The sequence below is a fragment of the Rhinolophus ferrumequinum genome, chromosome 19 (assembly GCF_004115265.2).
Source record: "Rhinolophus ferrumequinum isolate MPI-CBG mRhiFer1 chromosome 19, mRhiFer1_v1.p, whole genome shotgun sequence".
Taxonomy (NCBI): domain Eukaryota; kingdom Metazoa; phylum Chordata; class Mammalia; order Chiroptera; family Rhinolophidae; genus Rhinolophus; species Rhinolophus ferrumequinum.
The window spans coordinates 329372-340923 of NC_046302.1; the positions used below are offsets into that span (position 1 = coordinate 329372).

The following is an 11552-nucleotide window of genomic DNA, read 5'->3' on the forward strand; positions in this document are numbered from 1 at the left end:
ACTTCACCGCCTCACAACAAACCTTCGGACACCTTTAGCACATTTATGAGTGACATTCCCTGGAACCTAACGTGTAATAGCAAGTGCCAGAAGAGAGAGCCATCTGGCCTGCGCTATCACATTCAGGATTGGTCTTTAGGTTTGGTATTTTCCCCAAAAGAGATTCTAAATGTAGTGATAGGTACTGCTAAATCAATTTCTAAAAATCACCTTTTAGTTCAACGTGAACTAAAAAATTACAGAATTTCATGTCCCATTTTGGTATGGCTTTTATTAAAAACATGGGGAAGAAAAAAAAGGAAGAGTCCCCAGTTTCTTAAGCTTTAAGAGGCCCTGAAATTACTATAGTTTCATACAAACCTAATGTGCAGCTTGAAGTTAGTATGCAACCCATGTTGTTGGTTGGTATGTCTCAGCAATGTACTTTTCATTCCTTTAATGACTATCTTATTTGAAATAAAGCGCACAGATCTATTAAGATGTTAAAACTGGGATCACAGTCCTTGTTTATGACATTAGTTTTGTCCGAGGCAGTGTAGACTCGAACTATGCTTTTGACCTTAGTCTCATCTCCTTGAATCCTCCCAGTCTCAAGGTTGTATGTCTTTTGAAATCTTGTGAGGAGGCAGTATAGCAGAGTGGTTAACAGCACAGGTATGGAGTCAAGCATTAAATCTTGGTTCAAATCGCTAGTGCTTACTTCCTAGTCATTGCAAAACATTTAGCAGATTGTGTTCAACAAGGGTAGTAGTTATCAAAGAGTGAATGTACCATTCTAAGGACTAGTGATTTTTAAAAAACTTGTTAACTAAGACAATTTAAAGTAAAAATATTTTTAAATTCAGTATGAATAGGCACCATTTCCAATAAAATTGAATTACTTAGCACATTATTGTTACATTTATTGGAGTTAACAATAATAATCACAGTATTTTGTTTTGATATAGTTTTGTTACCAAGAAGCTTACACAGCTTTATAGATTTCCCCTGACTGATTAATCTTTATAATATCTTGAGGTAAGGAGAAGTGTGGTAATCTCAGACACTTTTGTAATGATTTCTGAAGCCCTAACAGTGAGTCAATATAATGTGTCAAAAGTTCGGAAATAGGGGCGGCCAATTAGCTCAGTTGGTTAGAGCGCGGTGCTCATAACACCAAGGCTGCTGGTTTGATCCCTGCGTGGGCCACTGTGAGCTGCGTCCTCCACAACTAGATTGAAACAACTTGGAGCTGATGGGTCCTGAAAAAAAAAAAAAAAGTTCAGAAATAGCCAAAGTGAAACCAATGAATCACTAAAGTAGTAACTGGTAAAATTTTATTGTGCATACACCAAAAAGTCTGCAAACTGGGAGCATTCAAACCAAAACACAGAATGAGGCTCAGGGGTATACCATTAGAAAGCAGCTAATACAGTGAGAAAGTAGTGTCTTTGCAGTGATAGGTAATTAGGCTAAATTAATAGCAAAACTGGTTTTGTCTACTCAGGGAAACTTCAAGGCTGGTCTCTGCTTTCGATTTTAACAAATGCAAGAGGCTAGGTAGGAAGTATAGCTTGGGTGCATGCACGTGGTGCCAGGAGGACAAGTTAAAATTGTCATAGGAATAGCTTGGGTGCATGCACGTGGTGCCAGGAGGACAAGTTAAAATTGTCATAGGAACCATAAATTAATATTTTCTGACTTGATTTTTGTTTACCATTCCAACCACAGTACATAAAATGTTTGTTATTCATTATAGACCCAGGGAAGGAATGTTCCTAACATTTAAAAAAAATATTAGGGAGTGGGTGTGAAATAGAAATACTGGACATACTGTTCTCCTATAGATTTTAAAAGACAAGTAGAAGGAATGGAAACAATGTAGTTTTTGCTGCTTGGCTTTGGGAATAGTAACAGCTAATGGCTCTTTTCTACCTGGTATCCAGCTTTCTGTAATGACTATTATTAATAGAGGCAGACTGATCATGAAACATTTGACAGTCTCCAGAGAAGGTCTATAAAGAAATTTAACTACAGTGACTTGTGTTGCCTGGATATGACCTTGGGTACACTTATTCACTAGAGATGTTTGAAAATTAGAAAGAAAAAAGCCAACCTACTCAAAAGATAAACTGCCAACTGTATTTGAAGACAGAGGTTCCTATTTTATTTCCTTACCCTGGAAACGTGTTTTACCCCCCTTTTCCCTTCCAGTGTTCCATCTTACCCAGGTATTGTGCTCAGCATTGCAGGGATTACAAAGATGACCAGTTGAGACACAGACCTTGCCCTTGATCTTTAGGATGACAAGGGCCATAAGAAAGTATTAAGTGTCCCGAGAGAGGACCAGCTAAAATGCTATGATTCAGCATGATTCAGTATTCCTTAAAATGAGTAGTAGTTGAGTAGCAATACCTGCCAACTCTTAAATTCCACTAAAGAGCCCAACTGCATAGTAGACGCCTTAGCTTCTGCTGTTAAAAGAAGATGGTATGGTACATATCCTTCTAAACCCTTCCATGTCTTCTTTCCTCTGCTAGCAGGAAAATAGTCTCTGTGACTTTACTTGGAAAGTATGCAGCTAAGGTTAAGGAGAATAAATTGTTTCCAACTCTCCTGTCTGCTTCTGAAGCAGAAACACAGCTTACTAAGTTAAATCCTGAAATAGCCAATAGTTAATATATATAAAGTTTTTATAACAGTGCCTGGCATAGAGTAATTTCTATTAAAGTGTTATCCATTATGGTTGTTATTATCACTTAATGAGTGTTTACTATATGCCAGGCATTGCTTCTAACCTCTTTATAAGTTTTCACAAAACCCCTATGGGTACTTTTATTATCCCCATGAGGAAACAGATCCAGGGAATTTAAGTAGTCTGTCAAAGGTCATACAGTGAATAAATAACAGGGCAGGCTTCAAACAGAGGTAGCCCAAGTGCTTAAACACAAAGCTTCCAGCCTCCAAGTAGTTATTGAGACCTAATCCTACAATTTCCTATCAACTCCTTAAAGGGACAGTGTAGGGAATGTTAACCAAGATAAGGAAAATATGAAACACTAATAACTTAGTGAGCATTTCTTCAGTTGGCTTTGTCCTCTTTGACCTCAAATTGAAACTGTCTCTACTTCTGCAAACTAACTGGTAAAAGAAAAACATTATTTGCAAATAGTTTTTAAAAAGTCAGAGTAAAACCACCCATTCTTTTTTTTTTCTTAAGATGCATTCATTTAAAAAATTTTTTTCTCATCAAGCATCTACATTATTTAAACTTTGAAAAAGATAGGAATAGAAAAATAATGTTGTGTTTAAATTGTTTCCAAATAGTATTTTACAAGATGTTTTAAACTATTCTTTGAGAGAGCATTATAAAGCATAAAATGTGATCACACAGCTCTCCTAATCTACAAAATAATGTAATTGATTTTTAAAGATTAAATTGTCAAATAACTGTTAAATTCTTGGGTAAATTACAATCTAAGAGAGAGAAGAGTATTTAGTCTAATCTCAGAGTATTTAGTACAATCCTCCATTTTAAATGAGAATAGGAGATCTATAGAGTTGCACAAAGTTCCTACAAGTCCCCCCAAAATCTGATGTTTTTAACTAAACCAGGGGCCACTCACATATCATAAGGGACTTATAGCTATAATTATAATCTGATTAATCCAATTAATTGCAGTGGTGGTAAGAAAAAGGAGAGCCCAAATCTAATACTATATATTTATTCCATGTGTTTCTAGCCCTTTTCTTTGGAAATTAACACAAATGGCCATTCTAATTTATAAATTAGTCACTTGAGTGTTTGGCAAGGATGAACCAATAATTAATTTCTCAATCTTGAGAAATGTACTCAGACTTCAACTTAAGAAACATTAACTTTAGACTGTAAATTTTTATACTAGGAAAATGTCTTTCAATTATGCATTGTAACTACAAAAGAGAACATTTGAACTTATACCTGGTAATAGAATGGCTTTTAGGCAATTCAAATATTACAGATACAGTTAATGTTCCCTGTAGCCCTCTTCACCCCAAGTCCCATGTCTTTCCTTTCCTCCTGATATTAAAAAAATGGTGTATATACTTCTGGTCTATCTTTTATAATATGTACATTATAAAATTATATATCAAACCATACATAAACAATTACAAATGTTACATAAATTTTGCCATATCTTATTAATTTGATTGTGTTCTCTGACAAGAACATAATATCCACAAAGCAAGGACTGTGTGGATTTGTCTATTTTCTACTGTATTTTCGGGTTCCAGAACAGCTCCTTCTACAGAGTAGGCATTCAAATATTTTCTGAATAAATAAACATCTATCTGTATCTTGCTTTTAAAATTTGATATTATGTTTCTGATTTTATATATATATAGATAGATAGACATATCTTATCTAGTTTATTATTTTTCTGCTGTGTATTATATTTTATTTATCCATTCCCATATTGGAGGATATTTATGATATACTATTATAGACAATGTATTATAGACAATAAGCACTCTTGTTTACAGGTCTCTTGTTTACAGGACATGTGGGAGTGTCTGTCTAGAGTATACAAACCCAGAAGGAAAACAGGGCAATGAAAGGTGTGTATTTTAAATTTCACTGGTTGTCTGAAATATTACACTCAAAATTGGCCATATTGAATTATCCCACCAGCAGTAGATGAGGGCACCATGTTTATGAAATCTTTGCCAACACTTTATATTGTGAAATTATTTAAATTTTTGCCAATCTCATGAATGAAATGTGGTGTCTCTTGTTTGTGTGTGTGTTTTTATTAAGATAATGGTGTATTTCACATGTAGTAGAAAGAAATAATACCAAGAGATCCCAGTTTCTCCCAATGGTAGCATCTTGCAAAAGTATATTATAGGACAAAACAGGTAAATACTGTGCTCCCCTCTTCCCATAACCACATCAAAATTACAACTAAATTATAGAAAAATCAATCTGGAGAACCATCTGAAGACTACCTGAACAGAAGTTCTATAACTAAGGATATAAAGAAGTGACATCGAAATGGATAGGAGGGGTGGAGACTCAAAATAGGCTGGTCCTATACCCATTTGTTGTTGTTGAGAATCCGGAGGGATATCGCAGCTGTAGAGGTCCCGGTGGAGAGTGAGGTGTCCCAGCCCACCACCATGCTCACCAGCCTAGGGATCCAGTGCTGGGAAGAGGCATCTCATGGCAGCTGGCTGTGGAAAGTGGCAGGGACTTTGTCCTGGTGAGACAAAGGGCTGCTGGAAACTCAGGCGTTCTGCTAAAGGACTTGCACACAGACACACTTGTTCTCAGACACTCGCCCTAAGCTCCAGCAAAGGGACAGCAGCTTGAAAGGTGCCAGAGACATAGCGAGAGAAACTGAACTGAGTGGCTTCAGAGCAAGGGCTAGAGGGACAGCTGCCAAAGTGCCTGTGTTGAGCCCAGCCCACACACAGCTGGTAGGCACAGGCAGGTGCCAAATCTGAATCTGCATCAACCTGGCGATGGCCCCACCCTGGTGACTCCCTAAGTCTCCACCCAATCCAACTTATGTACCATCATTGGCCCTTTCAGTGGCTGTGTCTCTGGGGCAACTGGCCTCAGTCCAAGCTGCAAACTTTCTTAAAATCTCTCCAGGGTCTCCAGGCCTCAAGCAAGTGACAGCTGCCTTGGTGTACCCTGTGGCTTAGGCCCAGGCTGGCAATAGTGAGCCTTGGGTCATAGTGTGACATCTCCCAGGTGCCACTGAGATTAACAGAAGTACCTACCAACCATGGTCACTTTGTAGTTCCTACCAGGTGGCCCAAGGCCAGGCACAGGCAGTAGCTGACCTTGGCCTGTACCAGAACCCCTCTCAAAAGGCCCCAGAACCAAATCTGGTGGTGGCCTTCTGACCACTATCTGATTAGCACCACAAACAGAACACCCAAAGACTGGTCTCAGCAGGCACCAGAGTCTTATGGGGCAAATCAAGCTCCATGGGGTCAGCCCCCACTGTGGTAATGGACAGTTCTGATAGCCAGTCAGTCTGAGGGTCAATTCCACCCACCAACATACCAACAGAAATCAAGGCTCAACTACAACAACAGGGCACACGCAACACACATAAGAGAAACTCCTGGAGCACTGGGCTCAGGTGACCAGGGAGACTGTGCCACTGGGGTCCACAGGACACCTACTACATAAGGCCACCCTGTCAAGACTGGGAAGCATAGCAGATCTACCTAACACATAAAAACAAACACAAGGAAGAGACAAAATGAGGAGACAAAGAAACATGTCTCAAATAAAAGGACAGGATAAAATACTAGACAAAGAACTAAATGAAGTGGAAGAAAGCAATCTATCAGATACAGAGTTCAAAAAACTGGATATGAGGATGCTCAACAAACATAGTGGAAGAATAAATCAACTCAGTGAGAATTTCAACAAACAGATAGTAAACATAAAAAAAAGGACATAGAGCCCATTAAAAAACCCAGTCAGAAGTGAAGAATATAATATTAGTTTGGTGCAAAAGTAATTGTGGTTTGAAAGGTTAAAAATAATTGCAAAAACTGTAATTACTTTTGCACCACCCTAATAAATGAAATGGAGAATACTCTATAAGGAATCAATAGCAGATTAGATGAAGCAGAGGATCGAATCGGCAATTTGGAAGACAAGGTAGCAGAAAACATCCAATCAGAACAGCAAAAAGAAAAAAAAAATTAATGGGGATAACTTAGGGGACCTCACGGGCAACATCAAGTTAACAAACTTCACATCATAGGGGTACCAGGAGAAGAGAGAGAGCAAGGGATGGAAAACATATTTGAAGAAACAATGACAGCAAACATCCCTAACCTGGAGAAGGAAATAGACATGCAAGCCCAGGAAGCACAGAGAGTCTCAAACTAGGTGAAACCAAACATGCCTACACCAAGACACATCGTAATGAAAATGCCAAAGGCTAAAGACAAAGAAAGAATCTTAAAAGCAGCAAGAGAAAAGCAGTTAGTTATATACAAAGGAGCTCCCATAAGATTGTCAGCTGATTTCTCAACAGAAACTTTACAGGCCAGAAGGGATTGGCACAGAATAAAGGGATGAAAAGCAAGGACCTACAATCAAGACTACTCTCCCCAGCAAAGCTATCATTTAGAACCAAAGAAGAGAGAAAGAGTTTCCCACACAAGAAAAAGCTAAAGAAGTTCATAACCACCAAACCAGTCTTACAAGAAATGTTAAAGCTTCAAGAAGGAGAAGGAGAAGGAGAAAGAGAAGGAGAGGAATGACATCATAGAAATGGCTGCATGAGGTGGGCTTCTTGACTTCTCCCCCAGAAGTTACCACAAATTGAACATCTATAACTCATCAAAGGATTCTCTGCTCATCATACAGAACAGCTAAGAGACACACATGAGGATTACCTGAAGGAGGGGAAACCAGGTGAGTGGGGGAAGAGGGGAGGAAGAAGCGTGGAGACATAGCCCACAGCCGCAGCGGCAGAGATGCAGAGCCCCAGGATACAGACAGGAGATCGCAATAGCCAGGCTATGTGCTCTCTCCCTGCACCCCACAGCCCAGCCTAGAGATCAGCATATAGAATGGCGGTGCCCAGCTTTCGAGGCACAGACTTCAGCTGAGAACTGTGACTGGGCTCTCTTGGTCAAACAGAAAGCAGAAAAAACTCCATACCTGGACCGCTCCCCCACTCTCCCACAGCTCTCCAAACCCCACCTTTCCAGAGTCTTAAGCTGGTCCCTGAACGGAAAGGAATAGTATCAGGTTACACAGGAGTTGCAGCCCTCAAGAACTGGAAAAAGCCCATCTGCAGCTGTGACTGAGGGAAAAGGCTGGGAAGAGTGTGACACTGCTGGGCAGGCCAGGGAGACAAAGGCACATGCCTCCCCAGCACCCACCATTTCTGGGCAGCTCCCAGCAGTTAGAGCTCCCAGCTCTAACTGGGAGCAGTTATGCTCCCAGAAATTAGAGCTGCTGAGACAAACGCAGGTGTCAGCAGCAGGTGGCAGAGGCATCCCTGGGCTTTCAGAAGCTCAGAAATCTCATGCCCTCCACACCCCCCAACGGAAGAATTACCCTAAGACCCAGGGAAGAAGCCCACCTCCCGGTGGCGGGCTGTGGTGCTCTCAGCACACATTTGTGCAGGTGAGAGCAGGAACTGCACTGACTTTGAAAACCTACCAACCACACCGCATAGCCCCACCCATCTAGAACAACATTGCCAGGGTCACTCTAGGCGCCAGTGTATGGCTCTGCCTCCACAAGATGCACAGGAGTTTTTGTACAGCAGAGGACACAACCTAGAGATAGCTTGGTGGACTTAAGCAAAGACTGGGGCTCTTTTTTTGTTTTTATTTTATAATTATTATCATATATATTTTTTTCTCCTTTCTCTCTCTCTTTTCATCTTTCTTTTCCTTGCTCTACTTTTTCTCCTTCTTTCCATTTTTCTGTATTGATTTTTTTGGGGTGGGGCGTGTTGCTATTTTTTGTTTTGTTTTGGTTTTTGGTTTTTATATTTTTGATACTTTTGTTTGTGTTGAGTGTTGGTTGTCAGTTGGTTTTTACATGTGGGTGTATTTGTTTGTTGTTGTTATGCTTGTAGGTTTGTTTTGTCCTGAAATCGCCCTGCACAAGGGCCCAGCCCAAGTGGCACAAGAATGAACACACCCAGAAGCCAATTCCACACCAAACAAGAGCATTGCTGGGTTTGACCTACAAGTGACACACCCAAAGGGAATTCCCTACAGGTACAAGAGCCCAAAGCAGCCAAGCCTCATCTGAGGGGGTCAACCCTCACATAGCAGCTCATATACTGTGGGCATAGCCTATTCTCACAGCTAGTCAGCCTGGGAATCAATCCTTCCCACTGACAAGTCAAAAGCAAAGCTCAACTTCAACGGGAGAATACATACAACACAAGGAACACCTCTGGAGCACATGCACAGGAGAATAGGGAGACTATGCAATTCAAATATAAAGGACACGTATTACATATGTCCACCCAGCAAAGACTGAGAGACCTAGGGATCTACCTAATACATCGAAGCAAACACAGGGGGTCAGCCAGAATGAGGAAACAAAGAAACATGTCCCAAATAAAAGAACAGAAGAAACCTCCAAAATTGGAAATAAATGCAATAGAGGTAACCAACCTATCAGAGACAGAGTTTAGAACACTGATAAGAATGTTTAAGGAACTTAGTGAGAACATAAAGGACAGAGAAATCATTAAAAAAACACCAGATAGAACTAAATAATACAATAACTGAAATAAAGAACACATTTGAAGGAGTTACCAGCAGATTAGATGAAGGAAAAGATCAAACCAGCAATTTAGAAGACAAAATAGCAGCGATCACCCAATTGGAACAACAAAAAGAAATAAGAATAAAATATAATGAAAATAGTTTAAGAGACCTGTGGGATAACATCAAGCACAACAACACGTGCATCATAGGAATACCAGAAGGAGAAGAGAGGGAGCAAGGGATCGAGAACATATTTGAAGAAATAATGAGCAAAAACTTCCCTAACCTGGTGAAGGAAATCAAAACACAAGCTCAGGAAGTACAGAGAATTCCAACCAATAGGAACCCAAACAGGCCCACACATTACAGTTAAAACGACAAAGGTTAAAGGCAAAGAAACAATACTAAAAGCAGCAAGAGACAGACAGCAAGTTACTTACAAGTGTGCTCCCATAAGACGATCAGCTGACTTTTCCACAGAAATTCTGCAGTCCAGAAGGGAGTGGCAGGACATATTCAAAGTGATGAAAAACAAAAAAGGTCTACAACCTAGATTGCTTTATCCAGCAAGGCTATCATTTAAAATCGAAGGAGAGATAAAAGAGCTTCCCAGAAAAGAATAAGCTAAAGGAATTCATTACCACCAAGCCATCGATGCAGGAAATGTTAAAAGGGCTTCTGTAAGCAGAAAAAAGATGAAAACAATCTAATGATTGAAGACTAGAAATACAAATAACAGTGTATTAAACGGTTGCTGGCGCAGCAAGCTTGCTGTGAACTTCCTCGGTCTCCGGCTTTTACTGCTGTGTTTGCCTGTTTGCTCTCATCCCATGAAGCCTAAACCCACTACACCTTCCTCTTTCCCTTAGTCGTTGTGACACCGCCACCATGTTCGAGATGCGCCTGGTCCAGGGCTCCATCCTAGAGGCACTTAAGGACCTCATCAACGAGGCCTGCTGGGACATCAGCTCTAGCAGCGTGAACTTGCAGAGCATGGACTCACCCTGCGCTCCAAGGGCTTCCACACGTACCACTGCGACCACAACCTGGCCATGGGTGTGAACGTTACTAGCATGTCCAAAATCCTAAAGTGTGCCAGCAATGAAGACATCATTACACTAAGGGCTGAAGATAATGTGAACATGTTGACATTCGTTTTTGAAGCTCCAAATCAAGAAAATCTTTCAGACTATGAAATGAAGTTAATTGATTTAGATGTTGAACAACTTGGGATTCCAGAACAAGAATATAGCTGTGTTGTAAAGATGCCTTCTGGTGAATTTGCACGTGTATGCCGAGATCTCAGTCATATTGGAGATGGTATTGTAATTTCCTGTGCAAAGGATGGAGTGAAATTTTCTGCAAGTGGAGAACTTGGAAACGGAAATATTAAGTTGTCACAAACAAGTAATGTCGATAAAGAAGAGATGAATGAGCCAGTTCAGCTAACTTTTGCACTGAGATACCTGAACTTCTTTACAAAAGCCACTTCACTCTCTCCTACAATAACACTCAGTATGTCTGCAGATGTACCCCTTGTTGTAGAATATAAAATTGCTGATATGGGACATTTAAAGTACTATCTGGCTCCCAAGATCGAGGATGAAGTAGGATCTTAGGCGGTCTTAAAATCCAAGAAAATAAAACTATGCTCTTTGAGAACTGCTTCAGAGATTCCAACATGTCCTTAAGTCTCCTGTCACCAAATTTGTACCTCTGCATACATATGTAGATAATTCCAGTATGTCCTTAAGTCTCTTCTGTCACCAAATTTGTACCTCTTTGAGTACATATGTAGATAATGTTTTCTGTAAATATCCTATTTTTTTTTGTCCATTCTTGACAGTTTGTTAAAAGGTTAAAGTCCTAAGTCAAATCTGGTCTTGTTAACCTAGAATTACTTCTGACTTATATAGAAATACTCCTTAGGATTTTTATATAACAAAGAGTTTTGACTATTAATGCAGTTTTAAGAATTGTTTTCAATTTAAATAAAAGTTATTTGAATTTTAAACATCATAGGACAGTGCCTTCATTTGGACCATGACTGTTGCAAGTATTATGGGAATTCACAGCTAGTGCTACCTTTGTGTGTAACTGTTTACTTTTTAAGTCTAGAGCAGTCAGATATAAATACATTAGATACAGCCATAAAAAGTAACTACAGATACAGGTGATAAGATATTTTGGGGGATTCATTTGCCAAACTTAATTTGGTATTCTAACTTGAGCTCAATAAATGAACAGGGGAGAACAAATCCTACGTATTTCATTCTTTTGTCATTTTGTTAGCAAAAACTAACATTTTTTGAGAA

At 39.7% G+C, this 11552-nt stretch overlaps 1 protein-coding gene across 1 annotated transcript; it reads left to right on the forward strand.

Moving 5' to 3' along the window:
• The first annotated feature begins 10125 nt into the window (after window positions 1–10125).
• On the forward strand, window positions 10126–10876 carry LOC117011942 (proliferating cell nuclear antigen-like). The gene is given in 2 exon segments (XM_033087792.1): window positions 10126–10234; window positions 10237–10876. Coding segments are annotated over 2 exon segments (729 nt in total). The 3' UTR covers window positions 10857–10876.
• The last annotated feature ends 676 nt before the right edge of the window (window positions 10877–11552 follow it).